The sequence below is a fragment of the Eulemur rufifrons genome, chromosome 17, assembly GCF_041146395.1.
Source record: "Eulemur rufifrons isolate Redbay chromosome 17, OSU_ERuf_1, whole genome shotgun sequence".
NCBI classification, from domain to species: Eukaryota; Metazoa; Chordata; class Mammalia; order Primates; family Lemuridae; genus Eulemur; species Eulemur rufifrons.
The window spans coordinates 27,583,896-27,611,239 of record NC_090999.1 but is presented as its reverse complement, the minus strand read 5'-3'; the positions used below and the strand labels follow the sequence as shown (position 1 = coordinate 27,611,239).

Below are 27,344 nucleotides of genomic sequence, written 5' to 3'. Positions count from 1 at the left end.
TTAGTTCTGCATTGTAATTGCAAATTTATTTTTGGACAAATTTTGAAATTTTAAACTATATATATATATATATATATATATATGTTTGCTAAAAGTTGTTATAATTTCTTTGTGAAAAATCACTGATAGAATTACCTAGACCAAAGACTTTTGCATTTAAGAAGAATATAGCTTTGTTATCTTTATAGATTTGTTTACAAATAAACACACTCGTAAGGCCCACCAGGAGTATAGACCTTTGCTATTTTAAAACCAAATGTCTTCATATCAAAGTTAAATACCAACGGAGGTAAGGGGGAATGAGGGGTTAGTGTTTAATGGGTATAGAGTTTCAGTTTGGAAAGATGGCAAAATTCTGGAGATGGATGGTGATTGTACAACAATGGGAATGTCCCTAATGCCACTGAACAGTGCATTTAAAAATGGTTGAAATAATAAATTTTATGTTATGCACACTTTACCACAATATAAAAAAGACCCAATACTGAAACTGCCAGTATTTTAAAACATCACTTTTGGAGGCTGGTAAACCTAAAATTTTTGGTTGCTATAGGCTTATTTTAAAGGTAGTTATTATTGTTACCTACGTCTTCAGAAAAACATACAGGTCTGAAAAATATCCTTGATTAAAAGCAACTTTAACAGAATTTTTTACTGAGTGGGAGAAACTTCACAACAAAACTGTGCTATAAAATGACTGAAGCAGCATTTTAGAAAGACTAGTCTACAATCTCATCTGGAACAGAAGTGCAACCTCATCAACTGCATATTGTTCTCCTTCATTTTAGAATTATAAGTACAGGTCCATTGCTTTAAATATCCCAAGGAAACTCATATTTATGCTGCAGCGTATGTAGAAAACAAAGTAATTGCCTTCTGATATGGGGCCTGGACAGCTAAAGAGCATATCAGGACTGGCCGAGGGGTCATTCCACTGGACATGCTTCTTGCCCGTTCTCCATGCCCTGTTCCATGGAGCAGTTAGTTGCAAACACCTAATTCACCTAACAGCATCACTAATGGAATCTAGTACTTCATCCTCACTCTAAAAGAAAAATTTCAGCATTTCATTAAAAAATCATATACTAATGTCATATGTAATAGCATACATTGAGTTTTTCTTCATTCTTGTTTTTGTTACAAATGTATTTTCCATTTATTAAACAAATGTAAAAAAAGAAAAAATAAGAGGTTATTTTAAAACAAATCCAACTCAAATTATCTCTGAAAAGAAATAGTTTGGTGCTCTAAATCCCTTCCTACCTTGGGTTCTTAAAAGACCATTTTAATTTTCCTGGTGCTCAAAATACTCCTTTTTTTTTTTTTTTTTTTGAGACAGAGTCTCACTCTGTTGCCCAGGCTAGAGTGAGTGCCGTGGCGTCAGCCTAGCTCACAGCAACCTCAAACTCCTGGGCTCAAGCGATCCTCCTGTCTCAGCCTCCCGAGTAGCTGGGACTACAGGCATGCACCACCATGCCCGGCTAATTTTTTCTATATATATATTTTTTTTAGCTGTCCATATAATTTCTTTCTATTTTTAGTAGAGATGGGGTCTCGCTCTTGCTCAGGCTGGTCTCGAACTCCTGAGCTCAAACGATCCGCCCACCTCGGCCTCCCAGAGTGCTAGGATTACAGGCGTGAGCCACCACGCCTGGCCAAAATACTCCATTTTTGGTTTCCACTATTAAGAACAATTTCACAAACCACAAAACTTTTCCTTCAATAATGTCTGTGATGTTAAGTGGAAATGCTTTTTTAAATTTTCAATTTCAAAAATACCAATAAATTTGCTGAGAGTCCAAAAATAAAACATATAGACTTTTATATAAATTATGACCTCAATTCTATACCTAGTAAAAGTAAGTACAGGAAAAAAATCAGGAGGAAACCAAAAATCAGTTTTTAAAAATCCTTCGTTTTCTCAGCACCATAACATTATAAAGCTAATCTTTCATGTGGAGGATTTAAGTTAAAAGTTTCAGAATTACTAGGGCCGTGGTTGCCTTTCCTGGCATTCCATGAGTATTTCTATGCCATTTGGAAAAAAACATGTTACCCACTCTTCAAACTGACCTTCTCACAGGGACCAGGGATGGAGGAAATCACTCACAATTGCAGTAATACAGTGCCATGAAGTTCACCACCATGGCTCTCACTCACCTGAGTGCACATGTCCTTGGCTAGACACTGAAGCCACTCACCTTTTTGCACACACTGTACATTCTTCATCTCAGGACTCCACTTAAGGCTGGAGCCACAGAGAAATGCTGAAGGACCTTCTAAGGACATGCCACCTGAACAAGAAAAGGTCACCTTTTCACCAACTGAGTAGAAAGGTTTGTGGGGGTGACTCTGTACGCCATCCATCAGTACAGGTAGAACACAGGCAATTTCTAAAGATAAACAAGAGCAGAATACATGGGTCATTGCTTTCTTAAACCATCTTTTTAATAAATGACAGCCTTAAATGGTGCTGATACATTTGTTCTGCTTTTTCACATCAGAGGACAAGGAGGAAGAAGTGAGTTCACTCTTAACAGTGGCCTGAAATATATGTCCCACATACCCAGCATGTCATTGACCAACAAATGACTGAAGGCCAAAACAGCTCCTACCCTCCACCCCTCAAAAAAATGTGATAATTTAAAATGAATAAGCTTAACAAATAGAGTCCAATGCTCAGCCTGCTGTTAAAAATAGACTTTTCACAGCTGCCACTTATTTCTTTGGTCTGGTGATGTCCCACCAGAATTTTCCCAAGAGCTATATTCATTTGCACGTCATTAGCTTTCATCCATCTAGATATTTTGCCATCTGAAATGTTTAAAGCACCAGTTTCTTATTTTTTAGAGATGGGGTCTTGCTGGGTTGCCCAGGCTAGAGTGCAGTGGCTATTCACAAGTGCCGTCATAGCAAACTACAGCCACAAACTCCTGCATGAGCTCATGCGATCCTGCCATCTCAGCCTCCTAAGTAGTTGTGACCATAAGCATGGACCCCCCTCGACCAGCTAAAGCACCACCTTTAATGCTGCAAACATAAAAGCTCTCAGTGTTCTTTAATTTCCCATCTTTCTTCTTTTACTCAATTATATTCATTAGCTCCAATTGTCTACTTTAAAAAGAGCAGAGAAAAATGAGAAACATGCATAATTACAAAGAGCAAGTCAGAAATCACAATTTAAGAAAAGAAAAATCTTGGTAATCTCCCTAATGGACTTTGGACAACATTCTACAAAATATTGCTCTATTTCTGCACTATTTTCATCAGAAAATCCATTCATTCATTCATCCAGAAACAGCATTTATTAAGTGTCTATATTTTGCCAAATATGTTATGTATTGCTGGGGACACAGCAAGGTACAAATCACATATTCTGCCCTCAAAAAGCTATAATCTAGCATCAAATTTGTTTATTTCTGACACATTTTCTGGTTTCCCAATCAATCTCCCACCAAGACAAATAGGTAGGCTGTACAAAATTAAAAGAAAAAATATTTCTGAGAGAATTAGAGCTCTAACAAGGCAGTACACATTTGAAGGTCCAGGATTCCAGAGAGATGGGCAGTCTAAGTGGTGATTATAACATTTGGTTATGCTTTTTGCCTTGAGGTATTTGTGAATTTGAAAAAAGTATATATACTGAAAGGCTGCTAAACTGAAAAGAAAGCTATATATCTCTGAGGCTGAAAAAATGAGTAGAGTTTTTATCAGTCTCACAGGGCTGGGGGATCAAAAACTAGAGTCTAGTCCTGTTAAAAAGGAGAGGTCCAAGTAGAAAGACCATACTTTTGGTTGGGATCCCTTAATGGCTATACCCTTGGAATAACGGTAAACCAGACATAAACCAGTCACACTGCTTGCCAGAAACAAAAGAAAAAAACTAAACTTTGTCTAGAGGAAGATATCATTATCCAATTTCCTTAATTTCCATACATAAAGTCTGGCATTCAATCAAAATTAATCCAACATTCAAAAAGCCAAGAATTGACCAAAATCCAGCCAAAAGAGTCAATAGAAACAGACCCACAGGAGATCTAGATAATGAAATTAACAAATATGTACTCTGAAACAACTGCAATTAATATGGTGGGGAAAAAAATGACAAGATAGAGAATTTCAACAGAGAATTAGAAGGTATAAAAAGTAGACATAGATGGGTATATACATACATAATGAGTGCGATGTGCACCGTCTGGGGGGATGGACATGTTTGAAGCTCTGGCTGGGGGGGGGGGCAAGGGCAACATATGTAACCTAAACATTTGTACCCCCATAATATGAAGAAATAAAAAAAAAAGTAGACATAAATATTTGAAGTGATATATATGCTAATTACCATGATTTGATTATTATACATATATTCAAATATCACTCTGTATCTCATAAATATGTACAATTATTGTATCAACTAAAAATAAAGAAAAAATAATATTTAAAAATAATAATGTAACAATATTGGCTTATCAATTGTCATAAATGCACCACACTAATGGAGGATGTTAATAGGGAAACTGGGGTGGAGGGTTAAGGAGGTAAATGGGAGCTCTGTACTTTCCACTCAATTTTCCTGTAAACTAAAACTGCTCTAAAAATAAAGTTATTAATTAGAAAATTCACTAAGCAATAGAAAAGTAGACAAGTGGAACCTATAAAATTGAAAAATAAAATTGATAAAATTAAGAACTCAATGGAGTTCTTAAAAGTAAATTATACACAGCTGTACATAGAATTAATAAACTGGAAGACAGATCAACAGAAAATATTTAGAATGAAACACAAGAAAGAAAGATGAAAAACAGAAAAGAATGTTAAAAAAATATAATATGGTCTCAAAAGGTATAATTTGTGTCCCATTAGGAAAGGTGAGCAAGAATAGGACAGAAGCAATATTTTTTAGCTAGAATAAATACAAAGAAAATCACATCCAGGCACATCAGAGAATAGTTGCTGCTGAAAAACAAAGACCAAAAATAATAAACAACAATGGTAATAGTACTGTTAAAAGTAGCCAGACAGAAAAAACATGATTTCCAAAGGAGAAACATTAAGACTTCTCTCTAGAAAACAATTAAGTTAGAGGACAATGTAATATCTTCAAAGGGCTTAAAGAAAATAACTGCTAACCTAGAATTCTTTACCTAATTAAAAAATACAAGTAAAATACAGACATTTTTAGATTAGCAAAAACTGAGATTAGATTAACAAAAACTGAGACAATTTTTTACCAGTAGATTCACAATAAAGAAAAAGAAGCTCTTCAAGCAGAAGTATCTTATTAATCTCTTCAAAGAACCAACTTTTGGCTTTATCACTCCTAACTAGCAAATATTCATATTCTATTTAAGCTAATTCTGCTCAAGGACTCCAGGAGAAAATGGACAAAACACTTAGCCAATTCTCCAAAGAAGATACCCAAAAGGCCATGAAGCATAAAAACAACCTAAACACCATTAGTCACTAGAAAAAAATTACAAAATTAAATAATAAGTTACTGCTACACACTCACCACTGTAGCAGATGATATTAAGTGTTAGTGAGGATAGAGAGAAATCTTGCCTTCTCAAATTACGGTAGAATATAAATTGATACAACTACTTGGAAAGCTGGCAACCTCTACTAAATCTAAATGTATGGAAACCTAATGTATAGATATCCAATTACTCAGAAATTTCACTAATAGGTATATTCCCAAAAGTAAAAAACAATGCATGAGTACACTTGGGCTTTCCTCATATAGCACACACAACTGATTTTAGGAAAAATATATCTCTGTAGCTCTGTCTGTCCATATGCTGAGCAAATTTATATTCCAACTGAGATGAAAATCAAAAAGTAGTTTTAGAATGGTGCAACATGTAAAAGCTCTCATTCAGATGTAGGCATCTGAACAAAATAGGACCCAAAGCATTTAAGGAAGTGAATTGATCGCAGTGTATCCCTGGTAACTGAATGCCAAAGAATATCCTAAAAGGTTTCACCTGAACAGAGTTCTCTGGCTTATTTAATTTGCACCAGAAACTTTACAATTGCAATAAAATTGACTTAACTGAATGGGAACATTACCAACTAGAGAAAGCTGAGGGCTTATTCAAGTCACTCCTGCAATTTGGACAGCATCATATCAGACTTTCAGAAAAGGGAGGGCAAGACATGGGGCATGTGGTGAGTGGTTATTCATTTCAATGCATTCTCTTCCTCATAATTTTCTCATCTTAAATTATATACTACAACTGAGGCCACTCACTCTGACAATGCATTTCCCCAACAAGCCACTGTAAATCGTCTCCACATCTGGCAACTGGGTCTCCAATAAGAGAGTATCCTTCATTGCAAGTGTACATTATATTTTTCCCAACAGGAAACACGGAGTCTTTATCCTAAACAAAAATAAAACATGCAAAAAGGAAAAGTTCATCTTATCTATTTTGTATTAACAAAAGGTTTCTTTACATACATTTGTCTATAAATCATACCTTATTTTAATCATCAGGTAACCTAAATTTAAATAACTGATTTAGAAAAGTGTTTATAAAACATTTTTCCCTGTATAGTCAATGACATTAGTACCACCATTAATTGAAACAAAGTCATTAATGCCACTGTATGATAACATATTGATTGCTCCAGAAATACCAAGCACTGTACTTAGCATTTTACTAAAATTACTTTAATGAACACTACCCAAATAAGTTCTTTCCATTTTACTTGTAGGAAAAACCAGTTTTTTATCAGATTTGGGGAACATCTTTGTCAGTCAACTCTTCATATTAAGGTATCCTGGGCTGTTCATTGGGAACACTACCTAAAAAACGCCATCAGGAACACCCAGAAATGTTCAAATCCTATCAGCATGTTCATGGAAGTTTAAGTTTCTCACTGATGATTTTTAAGGAAAGCATAATGTTGATCTTCTCCACTCCACCCTCCAGCTCCACTCTGTCAGTATGGAAATGCTGTGGGGGTTGGGCCAGATCCAAGGACATTTCATTAGCCTATAATGCCAGGAGATGAGCCTTCATGATGAAGCAAGGAGGAATTCAAAGTCTGAACCTATGAGGAGGTAACCATACTCATTTGAGGTCCCTCTTAGTTCCGTTCCTTACCCTTCTGGTTCTTCTCCAACCCCAAGGAGGATGGTGAAGAAACTCAGACGTGGGAGAGGGGTTGGAGCTGATACCTAGACCAGATCTGCTCCAAGAATCAGAACAAAATTTCCTGATGCCTCCCCTTCTTCTCATTGTCAGTCTTGCTCCTCCTGGCCCCACCTGGCTCCATAATGGAGTTAGTAGGAAACAGAGGGCCCAGGTTAATGCTGAGCTTTGAGGAAAACAGGGAACAGCACATGTTCTGCTTTGATTCTAGCCCCTAAGCTTTTCTCTGCCTTGCAAAATATACTTCTATAATACATGAGGAAGTCTAATTGAACAGTGTCCAAACTTAGCTCTGTATCAGAGCCACTCGTAATAACTTAAAAACTAGACTCTCAGGTTTTACCCCAAACCTATCAAATCAGAAAGTGTGGAGGACAAGAAGCAAGCAGCAATCTCTGTTTTTACGTTCCCTGAGTGACTCTTATGTGGCCAGTACACAGAGCAGTGTTTGGAACATCTGGCTCCTAAAAGGACATCACATGCACTGAAGTTTGGGGCAATAGATTCATGGTTTGCTAAAGTATGTGAGTTTTCTTGGCCTCATTCTCTAAGCATATGTTTCATTCAGGAACTCCATGGATTGTGGTGACTGTGGTGGGACAGTATGGGTTTTAGAGATGCTAAGTTCATTTTCTCTCTCTCTATATATATATACCCACACACACATACTCGCGCACACACACTCACACACACACACCCCACTTTCATCACTTTGATATCCCAACAGTACCTACATTTGGGGAAACCTCAGCAAGCTCTCAGTGAATGTATGCTCAAGGGCCTAGAATTTGAGAGGTAAAATCCCTCATGAAGAAAGCAAGGCTGGGGAGCAGTGAGAGAATCCCCATGAATTATAGCTCCTGTGTGAGCCATGAGGAGACTTCAATGGGGTTAGGGGTAAAGGCCTCATCATAACAAGGACTGAGAACAGCACGCATTAAAATGTCCCCAAAGCCAAGAAAAGTCCCTAGAATGACACATGGCAGATGACTAGTGTTCCTTCCTGAACAAGAAAATTGCTCCAAGCTCAACGACACATATCTCACTAGACACTTGCTAAATATTTTATTGACTCCTGGAATAAACCTGATACTTCATCCCAAGTCCCACAGTTATGAGGGGAAGAAAGTCTTCTTCCAGTGGCAAAAATAAGAAAAGTTCTCTAAGTTGAAGAACTTGCTTATAGATTGGTATTTTGGTGTTCACAGTGGCAATGTTTAGTAGCCCTCTGGCGTGACTATATTTCTCACTCACTGGATGGCAGTATTGATTTCCCACACCACCGGGGATATACCGCCTTCTGCAGAACACTAATCACCTTAGGCCAAAGAGGAAAAGTCACAAACTAAAACCCTCACCACTAAAACTAAAATGCACATATAAAATATTTTTAGCACTGTTTCACCATGAAAGAAGAAAATAGGTTATGGTCTTAGTAGACAGAACTTGGAGTATTATAAAGGAAAAAATATCTTTCATAACCAACTTGAACAAATCCATCTTTCAAGACAGGAGGTGATGGACAGAACTGTGTTGGAACCAAAGACAAAGGAAAACAATGTGGTTCAAGCAATCTGAAAGAAAAAAAGAAATAAAATGTAATTAATGTGATTGATATCCACAGTTTACTAAATATTTTGGATTACATTTGATTTTTCCTTTGCATCTGGAGGGACTCCATTCATGTAAGTACATTAATGCGATATTTTTGTCATTCTCAGAACCAAACATCTGATCACATTCTCTGGTAGAAAACTCAGACATAAACTCAAGTTGCCAAAGACAGTGATTTATATATCTACTAGGTCAGGAACATGAAAAACAAACAAAAAGAAAGAAAAGAAAAATAAATAAAGCTTTTGGACAACATGACCACTTTATATGATTTCTAGAGGTTCTCTCTCAGAACCCACTTTTCTCTCGCTGTTTGGTTCTGAAATTCATTTAACACAGAATTAACTCTATATTGAAAATAAGGTAATTAGTGATCCCAAGAGAGAGGTAACACAAAATTATAACTACCTCTCATTGAGCATTTACTATGTGCCAGGCACCATGGCAGTTGTTCTGCATATGTGCAATATCTCAATTCATACTCGCAGCAACCTTCCCAGATATGTGGGGAATAACAAAGGCATGGAAACTTTGGATAACTTGTCTAAGATTATGAATGAATAAATACTAGGGCTGGATTTACATCCACTCAGTTAGGCTCCTACAGTCATGCTCTTTCTACCTCTCAGAAGGCAATAAGGGAGTATAGGGAGTCTCGCTCGGTATCTACATTTTTCTGAAATATATATAACTGATAGCACATTCTTTGGTGAAAGCAAGTTTTGACAAGACTTGGGGCAGGAATCCTAGGCCTAAAAGAAAGATAGAGGAACAGAAGCCCTAATATCATCTCACTCATGACAGTCAAAGAAACCCAGAAATGTGAAGTATTGATCATAATTGTCCTGTTTGTACCAAGGAGGAAGATAATTCCCCTCCTCTGAGCACCAAAAAGAGTAAAACTTCCTTCAGTGCCTCCCAGATTCTTATCCTCCCCGAGACAAGTGCACTGAAGCCAGCATTCTCTCCCCACCATAATCCGTATGCTTGTCAGCCTCCTCGGTCAAGAGATGATGGTTATTGTCAGGTTACAAGGTACAAAAGACATAAGAATAAGGCACCCCACCTCCCTACACTTCCACCATATACGCAAGCACCTTGCCTCTTTCTTCAACTTGCATGACCTTTAAATGACCTTACTAGAACTTTTTGACAACTCTGACTGGACAGGGTTAAAAAGGAGAGTTTTAACAGTAGGGTGTGGCATAAACAATTATGACCCCAGGGTATGATTCATCAACTATGCAGTTTTGGGATTGCTTTTGTAAGGTCCTGACAATCGGGAAGTTGTCCCAGACTACTGGGCCAAGATATTATCTACCTGAAGTGTCTGGCTTTACGATTAACCCAAAAAATAAATAAATGAGAAGGAATGGCATACCTGAAAAGTAACACAACACTTACTGAATGCTTATTATCTGTCAGAAACTGTAGTAATATCTTTACATGCTTAATCTCATTTAATTCTGACAACATCCTATTATCAGTTTAACTATTATTATTCTTCTCATTTTAGGGGTGTGACAAGTAACTTGCCCAGGGTCACACAGCATCTGCCTGGTGCCAGAGCGGCTGCTTGCATCCACTCAGCAGGACTGCTCCCAGTTACCCAGCCGTTGGTAACACTCGGGTCAGGAAAACCTGACGTGCACAGTGCAAGTTGACCCCAACGTGCCTTCCTCCTTCAACTGACCCCAGTGCTTAGGGGCAAAGCAGTCACTGATAAAGACTGCCATTTATTAATAACCTCTAAATCTTTCAACAGAAGTGATCATGTGTTCCACTCTACAAAGGGCACTGTGTTCTATGCGGCTGCCGGGAGGTTGTGTCTCCATTACCGCAAGTGCTCCAGCTCCTCGTCCTCACAATGCCTGCTTTCTGTCGTTTCTCCGGTGCAGGATTTCCCACCCCCACTGGGAGGCGGGTTATTGCATTCTCGGCTCCTTGTTTTCTTCCCTTGAACACAGGGGCCCCAAGAGGACCAGCAACTCCAACCTCCATCGACCCCTCCTGTAAGATGAGAGACATTTAGTAAGTTCTGGGAGAGGAGGACTTCAGAGCTTAGCGCTATGCTTCCTGCTAATGTGTTTGTTGGAAAAAGGGATGATTCTGGGGATTGATTACCTTCTCTCTGTTCACTGAGGTTTTCTACAATGGCCAGAATGGCTCTACAGACCAGCTAGGAATGTCCATATTAATGCTGCCTTAGCAAACTTCTTGCAATAATGTCTTAAATTTATTGATTCTTTTACAACTGTTGCAAAGCACTTTCATGTACATTGTATCATTTATTTACTTCCCACAGCAATGAATGGAGGTGGGCAAGAGGTCTGTTACCACTCCCTTTAATAGACATGGAATCTAAGACAAAGTGGTTAAATGCCATGCCCAATGTTCTAATGGCTGCTAAGAGCCACAACCAGACGGTAACCAGGTCTTCTTCTGGCTGAGTCCAGGCTCTTTCTGTCACCCCACAGTCTCTCAATAAGGCAAGTAAACTCCTTTAGTGAAAGCACTGACTTGGCAGAAAGAGAATGTAACCTACTGGGTACTCCCAGTCTGCTAACCCCACAGGTGACACTGTACAAAATGAGGAAATGCTTAAATGGGAGAAATGCTTTGAAATCACCAGTTTTACCTCTTTTCATTATTCTTCTCTAATCTATAGGCACTTCCTCAACCCACCCTGACCAGCTTCTATGTCAGAGCCTGCTTAAGATTCACAGTTCTTCTAGTATTTCCCCCCATCATATCCCTTGGGGGAGGTAAGAGAGAACTTGCACCACGTTCTGAGAGCTTTGCTTTCCTGTTAGACAGTGATCTCAGAAACCATTCCCCCAAAACATTTCACGCTAACAATAAATGTACGTATCTGCTGCTACTTGGCTATTTTTACTCTGTCTGACCTCTCTTTTCCCTCCACTCCGCAGCCACTCTTCAGTACTGCGCACCCCAAAACTAAACTAATTTGCATAATATTTTCCTATGACCTTCCTTACACTGTCATAATTAGAAATTTATTTAATAAAGTATTTTAATTTATTTAAGAAAGTAGACCCTTGAGTATATTAATAGTGGATAATAATAGCTGAAAATGGTTGTGATTCCTATCCAAATCCTTACCAGCAAGACGTGATTTCATTTTAACAGATAATTGGATTCCAAGCCACAAAGGAATGAATCACAGTGGCAGAATTTTAATTTACCAGGACAGGTCACTTGGGGAGACATTTAGGGATAAGGATACCTTCCTGCTGTTTGTCTATAAGCAACCATAGTTTAGTCATGTATTTATTCATTGATCAAACATTTATTTAGTGACTTCTATGGATCAAGCCCTATGTCAGGCTCTGGGAATAAAGAAAGGAAATCAAACATCCCTGACCTTAAGGAATGAGCTTTCCAGGAGAGAGAGAGAGACACATAAATAAATGTATATAAATTGTACTCATACTTTACTCATAGATCAGCTTCACATAGCCTTATACTAAGTGCCTGAAGGACTATACACACTATTGAGCACATAGCAGATGTTCAACAAATATTTGTGAACGACTGATTGATAATACATAATACAGAATAGAAATAGAAATGTTTCAAAGCGCTTGTCATCAGAAAGGTTAGGTAATGTAAACACAAGCTCCATAGATCTTTGTTACAGCAAAACCTTACTGAGATAATCATGGAAGGAAGGAAGGTGTTTCCAGCATAATTCTATTGTAATAGAGAATGGGGAGGGAAGGGCACAGTGGTGCTGTTAATTCAGGTGGGTAAACAGAGAGACAGCAAAGGGTCTTAACCACTATAGCTATGATCTGGAGGTGGGGAAGGGAGGGAGATTCTAAATTTGTATGAGATTTCAACCTCTCCAGACACAAAAAAGCACACCTCAGGGATCAGAGAGAAAGAGTAATTCCCTTTCCATTTGTACAGGGGGACCAGAGGAAAGTAAGCCCACTGACCTGCTTGATTCCCTACGAGGACTCCTTGCTCACATGCCATACCAAATGTGTATGGTTTGCAATGGCACTGACACTGTGTCCCCACGACAGTGGCCACGCCGCCATTTTGACAAGGCTGGCAATGACAGGGGTCAAATTCATCCAGATACTCTTCAAGAGCCCGTTTCAGGTACAGTCTTTTTGCAGAGGCACAAGGTACTTCCTTTACCAGCTCGTATAAAGGTGTCAGCTATAGACATAAAGACATCATAGTCAGTAATCAGGGTTTTAAGCAAAAATATTTTCCTTTTCACCTTTAGGCTCAATCCCCATTAATAACAAAATCAATAGTCACTCTTATGTTTATTACAATTTTTTTGTTCAAATAAAAAGAAAGCAATTCACTCTCTTCGTAACAAAATCAAGAGAAACATAGGAAAAATTAGGATGCGATAAGGGAGGAATGCTTTTTATATCTTGTGTGCATGCATAAAATTAAAAAATGAAAAAAACAGAACATTCATTTTCTAGTTAATGGAAGATTATTTTGAAGATAATACATTACCACCCCTGTAATGGACAGAAGAAAAGGAAATGCACTTAGATTACAGCAAAGAAGCAAGTGCAATTAAATTTAGAATTAAATTTTCCAACTCTGGGAGATTTAACATGTCTCTTTAGTGGAGACTATAGACCCTCTCCTGGAGAAACTTAAAGCAGGTAAACATTATTCCTCTTTGTTGAATGTTTCAGAAGAAAAGCAACTTTGAAATCAAAGATGTACTGGCTAAACTTTGACAGTCTGCTCTCCCAGGAAGAAGAAAGCTCTGCTTTATGGCATTTGCCAGTTTGTGCAGTGCAACTACTGTCACCATGGCCGATTTCTGGCTACTATGATGTCACTAAACACAGAACTGGGAAGAGATATACACAGCTGCCTCCTGAGAGCTCAACCTCTTCTAAACAGGATGACTTGCATGATCACAGGCCTGTATAGCGTCTTTTCTTTCTCTGTTCCTTTCCTACCCAGCTAGTAAGTTAGCACAAATATGATAATTTACAGTCCTGTGTAGAACAGTACATAATTGAGAGTGGGAAAGAACGTCTTTTTTTCCCTAATCAACAATTTAGGATTTGTAAAGATTTGTATGAGATACTGACAATTAATACAGACCATTTTGAATATTGACAGATGGCACTTTAAAATGAGACTTTCCAGGAAAAACTCACCTTCCCACCTTCACCCTTATTCAGAGGCTAATGGGTGTGGTATAGTGCTAGGAAGGGATTTGAGGAGCTACTGTAATTTTTTTGAGTTTATAAAATGTATACAAGTCTCTTAATCTCTGAAAATCAGGATTTACCTGGGACATTATTTGACTCCATAGCAGGAAATAGATCATAAAATCAATTCTGCTGTAACATTTATTTTGAAAATGTGAATTTGTTCTATTGGGATAGATATATTGGAAACAATTTGAGCATAGCACAAATTTTGTGGTTTTTAATGTACAGTTTTGTCAACATGAAATACAGTGTGAACACAGAAAACTGCATGCAGCTGAACCAAGCCACATAGGAATACACAAAACCCTGAGCACACGTGCATGCACACACACACACCCCCTTAAACATCTGTGTCAGTTTGCTGCCTGTGTTGTAAACTACACCCATGCACATCTGGTGCTAAAACTGTCTTTCAGAAGACTGCGCTCCCTCTACCGCTTCATGATAACTCACAAACTGCAACCCTGCTAGCGCCCTGCAGACTTCAGGCCTTTTTGCAGGTAATGTGCGACATTTATTGTGGTATAGATACATTTTTAATATTAAATAATTTAACATATATAAAGCCATGCTACTGTATTTATCAGTGCCTATCTTTTTTTATGAGATGATATCACAGATAATATTTTTCAGTGCTGCATCCATAACCCTATTTTTCCCATAAACCCTATGGGAAAAATGGGATTTTGGGTCTTTATTGTGCAATTTTGCATAGCTCAGTGATTTTTAGAAACACATATGTTGCATTATAAAAGAATTGACTATATCAATAAAACATCCTAAAATTCTGCCAGCCAATATGATGCTATCTTAATTTGCATGACTTCAGGAGTCCATGAGCCAAGACCACAACAACAAAGGTGATCTGAACATAATAGTTGTCAAGCCTTAATGCCTTCCTCTTGCAAGAATCTATAATTCCTCTGAATGTGGGACTAAGGAAAACATAATCACATTTAGGCCAAAAGTTAAAAATGCAAATTTAGTCATTAATTTCTCTTGGGATTTACAAGACATTTAACCTTCACAACTAAAATATGAACATACCAGATAACACACCTTCTGTTTCTTATTATGTATGCATTCATTTTACCGTACAAAACATAATTGGAATACAGAAAATGCTAATTACAGCTTGTCTGTTTAACCACCTTGATTTAATCTCATTTTCCCAATGCAAATAAACATGACTGCTTCCTACTGCTTTAAACAAAGCATTACATACTTTTTGCTTTATGACTTGGGGAAGATTAGTCACAGATTCTGCCCAGTCAGAATATCGCCTTTTGTTTCCAGCAGGATTGTCCAGCTCTAGGAAACTGAGGCCAGATATAAAACCTGCACCTCCCCCTCTGACGAACGGTTCCCCTCGCAGTACATTGCTCTGGGTTCCTGCACAGGAGAAATCAAACTAAATAAGTCAGGATGCACAAACAAAATGAAAATGAGAACATAAAAGTGAAAAGTCTATCAAGTATTAAAAAATAATCCATCAAACTATATGACATTGTGGAAAAGCCAAACTATGAAGACAGTAAAAAGACGAGTGGTGGCCAGAGGGAAGGGCAGGATGCATAGGCGGAGCACATGAAACTATTCCATGTAATAGAGCAGGGAAATTATTCCGTATAATACTACAATGGTACATGGTACAGTCATTATACATTTGTCAAAACCCATAAAATGTATAACACCAAGAATGAACCCTGATATATACCATGGACTTGGGGTGATAACAATATGTCAATGTAGGTTCATCAGTGGTAACAAATGTTCTGCTCTGGTAGGATGTTGATAGTGGGGGAGGCTGTGCATGGTGGGAGCAGAGGGTATACGGGAACTCTCTGTACTTTCCACTTAATTGTGCTGTGAACCTACAGCTACTCTATGAAATAAGGTCTATTTCTTTTTTAATTTATTGCCTGACAGTCAATGGTTTAGGGAATTTTGTTCATGTTCTTAGTGCAATAGGAGTATCATGTTATGCATATTATGTAGATTTCAGAGTCCCAACCAAGACCTGTGAGAGAATACATAAGTCTTGGAATCAGCATTTTAACAAGCTTCCCCAAGTAACCCTCATGCATACTGAAGTTTAAGAATCACTGCCTTAACCAGTACACCTGTAGTTTAAGAACTACAGATTCTAAGACATCTGTTTTTATGTTATTTTTAAGCCTGTAGCTTACCTCTCCACACCCCAGTGAGCTCTCTGTTCAACCTACTTTTCCCTAGAAAAGGCGGCCCAAGGCAACAGTGAAGAGCCCAGACTGTAAAGCCAGATTTCACGTATTTGCATCTCATATGTGATTCTTACTGTGATCGTGAGCAACCTTTCTGTGCCTTAGCATTCCTGTCTGTAACATATGAATATGAATAATATCTAACACTTATGTAGGAAGAGCATATTGGTCAATTTTTATAAATCGCTTAAAATTGTGCTAGACACACAGTGCTTCATGTTTCTTAAATACAAAATAAAATAAAATTGGTGAGCAGCTTCCAATCCCCAGCCCAGCTGATAACTGATGTCAACATCTTCCCAAAGAATTTTTCCAGATCATTATTTTTCCACCTCATTCAAAAACTTGTCTTCCTCTGATGTGTCAACTTCACGAGACAAACACCTTCTCTGTTATAGTCACTGCAGTATTCCCAGCGCCTAGAAAAATTCCTGGCACATACCTCAAACCCCATAAATAGTTGATGAATGAAGTAAGTGAATGAATACATACCCCTAGTTTTAGTACTCTGTCTCCCTCCTTCTTGCAGTCCTTTACCAATATCCCAAGAATCACTGCTTCTTCACTGAGAGCCCAGGCACCTGGATCAGTCTTCACCTTGACCCTGATTTCTGCCATCCCCTAGGAGGATTCGAGCTCTACTGCTCAGTCTATAGCCTTACACAATGCACTGCAGTCTTACCTCCATTCCTACCACACTACAGAATTTCTTCCTTACAGCAAATAACTCTTTTATTTTTTTTTTTGTAGCCTTGCCAAGGCTTTATATTGCCAGTCTTTTTTTTTTTTTCATCTTATTATTATGGGGGATACAGAATTGCAGGTTACATACGTTGCCCATGTACCGCCTTTCCCCCCAAATCAGAGCAGCAACTAACTCTTAACCACCAAATCCAATGGAAATTTTTTTAGTCCTTATCTTAGTTAACCTCTCTACCATTTCACTCCGTTGGCCTCTTCTCCTTTACTTTCCACTTGTTCTATTTCTCATCCTATCAGATTATTCCTTCTCCATCCCTGTTTTTTCTCTATGACTTTACCTATGTAATCTTTTATTTAATCTCTCCCTGTAGCAAATCTCTTGATGGCACCCCATAGCTATCAGAATGAAATCCAAACTCCTTAACATGGTACCTTCACAGTCCAGATGAGTTTACCTTTCCAATTTCTTCTTCAACCACTCAAAGACTAGCATACCACCTTCCTCACCCACCCCACTACCACTGGCATGCACCGAAACCCTACCTGCACTGAGTATTCATGTCACAGAGTGGAACTGAACCTTCCCTTGATATTGTCATTTTCTAGGCTTGTTTGCCAACCACCCTAAGGGAGGAAGGTGGTGCACACTGACAACATGTTTACCACAGAGGAGATGCACAGTGAACGCCCCACCCTGTGTGATGTCTCACTGCTGTGACTTATGAAAGAGAGATCAGAGGGGATAATAATCAAATAGATGAAAAACACAAAGTAGAACACCCGCTAAAGCTTTAAAAGCCCCGGGAGACCAAAAATATACCAAAAGAGAGTGGAAGAGAGCTTGCAATGCAGATTGCTCCCTTCACATTTACCTGAAGCTGATTTTAAAGCATCTTCCAATTCCTTGCATTTTTGCTTAGATGATCTAAAGATAAAATGGAAGCCTGAGGAAGAACATTTCTTCTCCTCTACTGAACTAAAACCTGGGGGGGAAAGGTAAAAAAGACATGTTTAATTTCTGCATTTGTTGAAGACCTTCTTTGAGATGAAACCAAGTATGAGAGTGATTGTTACTTGCTACTATGGCCATCCAACCAAGAATGACATGATATGAATATTTTCAAGTGCTCTAGGAGGGTCCAAGCTCAGAAAAGAGGATATTTGACTCTTGTTATTTTCCTTCTGTTAGATTAGGCCACAGAGGAAAAGAGGCAGGAGTGATTTCTACCTGAAATAGTGGAAGGAACAGAAATTGAACACTCCAAAGAGTGATATCTTTTACCCACTCACAGTCAGCTTCTTAGGCATAAAACAGATAAAAGTAGGAGGATCATGGCTTCTCCCAACTGACCTAGTTGAGATTCCAAAAGCTGGGTTCTGGTTTTCCAGGAATTAATTCCTAAAGCCCTAGTTCTACTGGCTCAGTCTCTCCACCTTTAATATTAATCTGTGGCTCCTAACGTCTCCATCCTATGACTCGTAATCTTAGAATGTGATAATTTCTACTCATTATCAAATAGAGTTTTGCCAATGTATTTTTTAAGTAGGATATAAAATAATAAAAGTATAGAAGTATATTTTTCTCATATAATTTTATTGACTATATTAGACTACCCTCCATTTCTTTCTTTTTTTGTTTGTTTTTCTATTTTTTTGAGATGGTCTCTCTCTGTTCCCTGGACATGACGGCAGTGGTGTCACCATAACTCACTGTAACCTCAAACTCCTGGGCTCAGGCAATCTTCCTGCCTCAGCCTCCTGAGTAGCTGGAACTACAGGCACACACCACCATGCCCAGGTAATTTTCTATTTTTTGTAGAGACGGAGTCTCACTATGTTGCTCAGGCTGGTCTCAAACTCCTGACCTAAGTGATCCTTTCACCTCAGGCTCCCAAAGTGCTAGGCTTACAGGTGTGAATCACCACACTCAGCTTCAATATTTTTTGAAGAACAATTATTTCTGGCATATATTATATGCCTGAAGTTTTGATTATATTTAAATTAAAATTTTAGGGGGAAATATAAAATGCTTGAGTAAAACTTTACTAAAAAGAATAATTTTGCAAACTTCAGAAGTTTTTTTTAAAACTCCTCTGCATTTCCTTTAAGTGCTATAAAAAGAAGTGAAACTGAGTTAAGATCAAGTCACTTGCTGCATTGATTGTCCAAAGAAAGTGTCTGTCTTTGCTACAAAAACCTGTGCTTATGCACTCATTTTTAACATATGAGATTAGAAAAGTTCAAATTATAGTTTAATTTTATCTGGTAGAGACCTACAAAAAAAATAGTCCAATGAAAACACAGAAAAAATAGTATAGTTCACACATTTAAAGAAAGCTATAAGATTTCCTCTGAATCTTGTGTAAGAAGTCTTATTCTCTCCTGGGCAGGGTGGCTCACACTTGTAATCCCAGCACTTTGGGAGGTTGAGGCAGGAGGATCATTTGAGCCCAGGAGTTCAGACCAGCCTGGGCGACATAGAGAGACCCTGTCTCTAAAAACAAAATAAAATAAAATAAAAATAAGTCTTATTCTTCTCCAAGGTTGTAACAGAATCTTTACTGAAGAGAAAGAGCTTGAGAGAGGATTTGGAATTGGGGAGGAAGTGTGGGCATTAGCTAAGGACAAAGTTAGGAAGGAAAAGGTTTAACTTGAAACGTTATTAAGCCAGGGCCAAATAGTCTCTAGAGAGCAGGAGTGGATGTTAAGACGCTACTCCCTCCTCTCCCATATCTGGGCAAGATGGTGAGGCTCTTCTCCTCAATGTTAAGTCAACAAAGCAAGAAGAAGTCAGTGGCATGTCCTGAATCTATCAAAAATCAGGCAATTTTAGCAGTGACACAGCATAAGCAGTAAGCTAAGCTAACTTTGAGGCCAGTTAGATCTTGGTTTATAATCTATGTGACCCTAGATACGTCTCGTAATAGCACTAAGTCTCTATTTCTCAATCTGTGGGAGAAGGATTATAGTACCTATCTCCCTGGGTGCTAGTGAGGATTATTGCTAACATATGTAACTTGCATCAATCAATTTAAACTATTGTTACAAGTACTAAGTAGTAAGCAAACTTGTGATATTCAGAGCAGATTGTTTTTAAAAGAATGTAAGTGATTTAAAAAACAAAGGTAAATAAAATGCTTTCTTAAAACATTTTGATTTCTGGAACATGAGTAAATTCCCATTTAGTTTTTCTCGAGAAGTATTGTTTAATCTGAGAAATGGAAAAGGTTAAAAATTATTCTGAAAGTCCAACCAAAACCCTCTGGAGATAGCCAATAATGATAATGGTTTAACTCAGGCACTATCAAAAAGAACAGGCAGGCTTTTCTTAAAGCATATAAGATTTTAAGTAGAGTATAATGGATCCTTGCAACTTTGAACTCCTTTACAATTTAAATCTCTATTTGTCAAATTTTAAAGCTCAAAAGTTTAAGTTAACGACATGTTATTTCCCCATTAAAATCCCTGATATGCTTTTAGGTAACAATTTTTTCAATACTGTACCGCTTTGTTGGATTTTTTCTGCGTCCAAATAAAATAAAACCCTGTATTCTCCTCCTAGGGACCCAGACTGCAGAAAATGTGTTCCGTACTGGTCGATTAATCTTCGGTAGGCACCGTAGTCATACAGAGAGGGAAGGTGGGAGAGCTCCCTCCAGAATGGCTCAGCAAGTTGTAAAAATTCTGGATTGTTATTAATAAACTGAGCCACTTCAACAGTGTTCTGAATAACCAGCAATTGATAACTCTACGGGAAGAAGAAAGAGTAAAAGTGTTAGATGAAAGATAGAAAGGAAATAGAAATAATTCCCTGCTCAGTGTCTCCATCAACTGCCACCTCCAATCAACCCAGTCTATTTCAATGCATGATGAGGTCTCTTCTGGGCCCACTCTCTTGAAGCAATCTAAGAAATTTCTGGAGTCCCAAATAGGAATAATATCTAAGCAATGCCACAGTAATTTATTACATGACCTCTAAAACCCCAGGACCAAGTTGTTATACCTTCCTCAAATAGAAAAAGAGAATCAACTCATTAACTGCTAATAATCTCACAAATAGTTACATAAAATAATGTGTCTCTAGTGTCCATGTCTTGACAATGACTTATAGGTAGGGTGAATGTATAATTTATTTCCCATATTGATGTATTTATAGGTTAAGCTACTTTATAGTGAGATCTTTTAAACATTTCCTAAGCATCTTTCAATGATATCCAACACAGACCACAGATCTACCTTATACCAAATCCCCACTATGTGAATAATATAATATGGAGATGATAAATGCTTTTACCGCTCATATTCCCACAATCAGATTCTTAGTCATAAAATAAATAAAATCAATATTACTTATACCCACCTTGTGTGGTATAAGGAACTTTATTAATCAAGTTACTGACTTTAAGAATAAGATGAAATGTGCAGATTGTGAATAATGATCAGCCTGAAAACTTCTTCAGCAGTAAGTGTATATCAATTAGCACAATTCATCTCCACTATTCAGTGTCTCAAGATGAAAGTTTCAGTATCTCAGAACAATGAAGTGTCTAAAAATAAGTCTTTTGGCTGGATGCAGTGGCCCACGCCTGTAATCCTAGCACTCTGGGAGGCTGAGGCGGGTGGATCGCTCGAGGTCAGGAGTTCGAGACCAGCCTGAGCAAGAGCGAGACCCCCGTCTCTACTAAAAACAGAAAGAAATTATCTGGCCAACTAAAAATATATATAGAAAAAATTAGCTGGGCATGGTGGCACATGCCTGTAGTCCCAGCTACTTGGGAGGCTGAGGCAGTAGGATCGCTTAAGCCCAGGAGTTTGAGGTTGCAGTGAGCTAGGCTAACGCCACGGCACTCACTCTAGCCTGGGCAAGAAAGCGAGACTCTGTCTCAAAATAAATAAATAAATAAATAAGTCTTTTAACTTCCTCAGATGAAAATTTTGGTATTCCAAAAGTAATAAAGTATTTTTAAAATCTTTTAGTTTCATGCACCTTCTAAAAAGACTCTATATTTGAAATTAGGAAGCATACATAGGCATTAATTGGATTTTTAATTGTATATAACACTTAAAATGGTACTATCAGTGATTATGAGTGAGAAGTTTAGGTTAGTTTAAAATAGAACATTTCAAAGTAATAAGATTTTTTAAGATTTTCAAATAACAGCAAATACTTCAATGAGAAAATAAAAAGTATAAATATATTATCAAAAAGAATGAATTAAACAATACTGTACCTTTTAAAGAAATATATTGTATTGTGTCTTAAAGGAGGTACTATTGCCCTAATTTAAAAATGAAAGATGATCCTTTTGATAAATATACTTTTGTTAATGTGAGCAATACTTAAAACCAGTAAAATACAGGAAAATTAGCTGATATTTTGTACTAACCTTTTTCTTATGGATTTCATTGGTATTTGAAGTATAACTGTGTGAAGCAGATGATGAAGACCTAAAAAAGAAGCGCTTCCTTCTAGATGATGTATGTTCTGCCGACGTATGTTTTACATAAGACCAACTACTGTTGTAAAATTCATAATTAAAATCATTGTTTACTTTCACCTACAAAGAAAACGAAAGATTTTGCCATGACCAAATTAAGGCCTTGGATATACCCACAAAATTTTTGTCATGGATCCTTTAACATGGATACTTTCTTCAAACAACCTTCCCAAAAAGACAAAGCTCCTCATTGACATAAAACAAACGTGACTCTCATTAAGACCAGGCCTGTATGAATATAAGGAAAGAGTTCATTCTACAATTACTCTTTGTTAAATAGGAGACAGGGTATCAATAATGGTAATCCCAAAGGATTCACTAAACACATTTGTGTACAAACAACTTCTACCTTCCTTTAATGTCAACATTTAGCCCAGAAGTGAGCAAATTAACAAAGCTATGTTAACAGACAACAACAAAGTATTTAGCTCTTGATTTTTTCATCTAATAAAGGGAAACAGAGTTGCAAATAGCTGATATGAAGCAATTAGATCTTTTGAACTTTGTTTTAGAATGCTCTATGTCTGCAGTCCCCAACCCCCTGGCCGCAAACCAGTAGTGGTCTGCAGCCTGTTAGGGACCAGGCTGCAGAGATCCACCCCCCTACCCCACCCCCGTCCATGGAGAAATTGTCTTCCATGAAACTTAGGAGTTGGAGTTGGGGGGACCCACACAGCAGGAGGTGAGTGTCCAGTGAATGAGGGAAGCTTCATCTGTATTTACAGCTGCTCCCCTCCCCATAACTCGCATCACCTCCTGAGCTCTGCCTGCCTCCCATGGAAAAATTGTCTTCCATGAAACCGGTCCTTGGTGCCAAAAGCATTGGGGATCACTGCTCTGTGTGATCCAGTAGTGAATTTAACTTTCTAATTCTGTTTGACTTGAACAAATGCTAAAATTGGATTTATTTTTCCTATGCTAGGTGCTAAAAGGCCATCTTGAAAGAATTTTAAAGCAGACAATAGATGAGTTACCTGTGGCTAACTGAGAAGTGACAGCTCCAGCTTTCATTGAAGAGAAAAACATTCATTTACCTTTTGTTTTACTCTAGATCAAGTGTCAAAATGAAATGCCCACAGGGGGCTGGCAAGCAATATAAATGTTGCAAACATCCAGTGGAAGGTGTGGTGATAGAAAAGTGAGCACATACTCTGTCTAAAAGGGACAATTCTCCAATCCATCAGACAGTCACCATATGTAACTACAGGTTGTAGTATTGATAGACTGTCTGATTTTTTTCAAGAGATAAATCTGAATCTTATGTAAAAATCTCTCGAAATTATAGGCAACTAATTTTCTAAAAATGTCAGTCTCTATGGGAATAAAACAAAACATGCAAGAAGACTCTCTCTCATAGTGTCTGTTCTATATAAATATTCAAATTGGGAACTCTTCTTCTATAAACATTTGTGTTTTTATTATATATACATACACATCTGTGTTTGAGATCAAAGCATAAATAAGCACAGAGAAAATTGGAAGGATGGAAATGATACACTTTTTAAAAGAACTAAAATGAAAGAAAATGACAATATTATGCAGTCATCCTAAATGATACTTGTGAAGACAAAATATTCATGTTGTCACATTAAATGAGAAAGGGGGTAAAAGTGTGAAAATGCTGTTAACTACAAGCATGCAAGTATATGCCCAGTCAAAAAAGACTAGAAAGAAATACATGAAAATGCTGGAAAATATGGTATGACTTTTATACTACCCCATGTTGAAAATTAGGCATGCATGCTCAAAAATATAATAAAGATAAGAAGATAAGAAAAGGTTGATTTAATCAGACCTTTTATTAGAGGATTTTTTTATTACATTGTGAAATTGGTTTGTTAAATAAGAAGGCATTGTTCAAAGTGCTATTAGAGATTTCTACAGTCACTAGGTAGGGTCTCAATACTATTTGGTTTTAGATAAACACAAAGTTTAGTTTTTTATCTCTTTTGAGAAAAGATATCTCTCTTTCAATGTGGTAAAAAAATGAGCCTATTTTCCCCTATCTTTAGATCCACAATTCAAATACTTGGTTCCTGATTTGTGTAACTAAGCCTCTTAGCTGCTTTAGCTCAGCCTCTCCTCACTCCTATCTACCCTACACATAGCTGCAGGAATCATCTTTTCAAGGCAGTATGATTTTATTAAATTTTCTTTAAGTAATACTCTCCTCCTTCCAGCTTAGATCCTGGATTCTCCCAGACTGATCCTTCCTCTGAAATCACAAATTCAAACGTCCTATATTCTGATATCTTATTCTTCTAACTCTCATATTATTATTGCCACATCTATTATTTAACTTCATAGAAACATGTTCTGCAACTTATTCTCCCTCTTTCTCCTTATCAGTACTTTCAATTTTTTACTTCCTTCCTGTTGTAGCTTAGGCTTCATGATTCCCCACTTCAACCACTCCCTTGCCAATGAACTTAACTTCCTTGCTTAGATGTCCTGCTATCGTGTTTGCCTGGCAAAAACCCAACCTGAGTCAATGCTTGTGGCCAAGCTGCTTAGTGCTACTATAGAAAAATCACATAACTGTATAGATTGGTGCCACTATAAATCCAATCATGATTTTCATCCTCAGCGGAATCCTCAATACCACTCCTTCCAGAAGTTTTTTATTTCTCGGGTCAGTTTCCTTTCTCTCTCCCATTCTCTAAAATAGCTATTTTAAAATTCTGCAAAATTTTGAAAACTTTTCAAAACTCAATTCCCCAGTTCTATAGCCACTTCCTTCACTCTCAGAAGATGATCTTACTCTTCTTTACAAACATTCCCACCTTCAGACAGAGACCTCTTAAATTGCTGGCCAAGAAATCTACAAACTTGCTAACATTTATTCCCTTCTTCTCCTCCGTAAGTATCCCTCCTCCTGTCTCAGGCTAAATTCTCTGTCTCTTCTCGGTACTGTATTCCCTCCAATCTCTTCAAAGGATGGATTAAATTCACTGATTATTCCCTCTCCTATCGCTTCAATTTTTCTTTCTCTACTGGCTCCTTTCTATCAACACTTACACATATTCTAACCCAACCAACTAAAAAAAGAAAGCCTTTTCCTGTTAATATACACTCCCTTTCTAGCAAATTTCCTGCTTTCCCATCTCACCACCTTAAATGAGTTAACTATAATTAATTGTCTTAAATTCCTCACCTCCCATTCACTCTTCCACCTACAGTGTTCTGACTTCCAATAAGGTTGCCAGCATCTCCCTTATTTCACCAGATGGTGAATACTTCTCCTGACATCATTCAACACTGTTACTGCTCTCTCTTTTTGGAAACACTTCTCACTTCTGTTGGCTCCCTGGTTTTCTTCTTTTCTCTCTGGATATACCTTCTAAGACTCCCCTAAGGCATCTCCCTCTGTTATACCACTCTTCTACACCATTTCCAATTACCAATCATGTACTAATAACCACCAAATGCATATCTCCAGCCCAGCTTTCTCCTGAGCACTTGTGCAACCCATAGGTACCTAAACTGAACTTGCCTTCTCCCTACAGCCCTTATCCATATCAGTGAATTGCATTTCATCTGGCCATTGGTCCAAGTCAGAAAGCCATTCTTGTCCCTGACTGCTCACTCTCCATCATCCCCCACATTCAATCATTTGCCAAGTTTCCCTAGGTCATTATCACATCCCCTGGGGTTATCACAACTTTCTAACTAAAATTTTTCCTTAGGTCTGCCACTCTCCAATTCATTCTTTACTGCCCACAAGGGTGGCATCATAGAATTCTAGATTCCCTTCTTTTTCTTGCTTGCTTTTTTTTTTTTTTTTTTTTTTTTTGAGACAGAGTCTCACTCTGTTGTCCAGGCTAGAGTGCAGTGCTGTCATCATAGCTCACTGACTGCAGCCTCAAACTCCTGGGCTCAAGCAATCCTCCTGCCTCGCCCTCCTGAGTAGCTGGGACTATTGGCACACACCACCATGCCCAGGTAATTTTTCTATTTTTTGTAAAGAATGAGTCTCACTATGTTTCTCAGACTGGTCTCAAACTACTGGCTTCAAATAATCCTCTCACCTCAACCTCCTACCTCAACATCCTTAAAGTACAAGGATTATAGGCATGAGCCACTACACTCAGCCAGAATTTCCTTCTTAAACTCTCCAATGGCTCTTTTTTAATCCAACTACTTAAATGACAAGAAAAGTCTTTTTATTTTGTTTTTTAATTTACTTATCACCCATAAACATATTTCTTACAACCCCTCACACTTCACTCTGTATTCCAGCCAGTTGGGATTGTGTTCAATTATTCAGAAGTGTTCCTTAGCCCTCTTGTTTCTTCATTTTTCTCCCTCTCCCTCTCCCTCACTCCTCTCTATATAAAGATGATAGAGATAGATATAGAGATAGAGCTAAATGTAGATAGAGATATTTACTATATATATACATACACATATTTTATTTATATGTCTCCTGTAAGTATAGTGTGCTGCTAAGACAGAGCTTTGGAGCCAGACTTCTAGGGTTCAAATCCTGTGTTTGCCATCTATCACTTCTATGATCGTGGGTAAGCTATTTCTTTGCTTCAGTTTCGGCATCTGTAAAATGAGATGACAGTATCTACCTCTTTGGGTTATTATAAGGAAAAAAGATCCATGCAAAGCTCTTAGAACAGTGCTTGGTATACAAAGGGCTCTTACTTGTGAGCTATTTTTATCATCATCCAAATTATTCCTGGTTAGCAAGGTAGATTTAGAAATCTCAGGTATCTAGTCCTCATACCAACAGGAAGCAGAGGCTCCAATAATTTAGCATTAGTTAAAATTTCCTTTAGAATATGTTTTTGTTTTTCATTTGATATGCATACAGGATCTCTCTTAAAAATATATAATGAAGTACATTCAAGATCAAATACAGGAAAATCCACGAAGTCTCTCCAACTTCATCTTTAA

General features: G+C 37.7%; 1 protein-coding gene across 1 annotated transcript in view; it reads right to left on the bottom strand.

Annotated features, from left to right (window-relative positions):
- Nucleotides 1-27,344, bottom strand: part of C7 (complement C7) — a 56,609-nt gene that overhangs the window by 10,012 nt on the left and 19,253 nt on the right. Inside the window, exons 7-15 of the mRNA XM_069492128.1 lie at nucleotides 22,329-22,499; nucleotides 20,446-20,689; nucleotides 17,814-17,924; nucleotides 15,222-15,388; nucleotides 12,731-12,959; nucleotides 10,607-10,778; nucleotides 8,641-8,728; nucleotides 6,248-6,380; nucleotides 2,202-2,393 (exon numbers count right to left, since the gene is read on the bottom strand). Coding sequence (XP_069348229.1) covers nucleotides 2,202-2,393; nucleotides 6,248-6,380; nucleotides 8,641-8,728; nucleotides 10,607-10,778; nucleotides 12,731-12,959; nucleotides 15,222-15,388; nucleotides 17,814-17,924; nucleotides 20,446-20,689; nucleotides 22,329-22,499 — 1,507 coding nt within the window. The remainder of the gene's footprint in view (nucleotides 1-2,201; nucleotides 2,394-6,247; nucleotides 6,381-8,640; nucleotides 8,729-10,606; nucleotides 10,779-12,730; nucleotides 12,960-15,221; nucleotides 15,389-17,813; nucleotides 17,925-20,445; nucleotides 20,690-22,328; nucleotides 22,500-27,344) is intronic.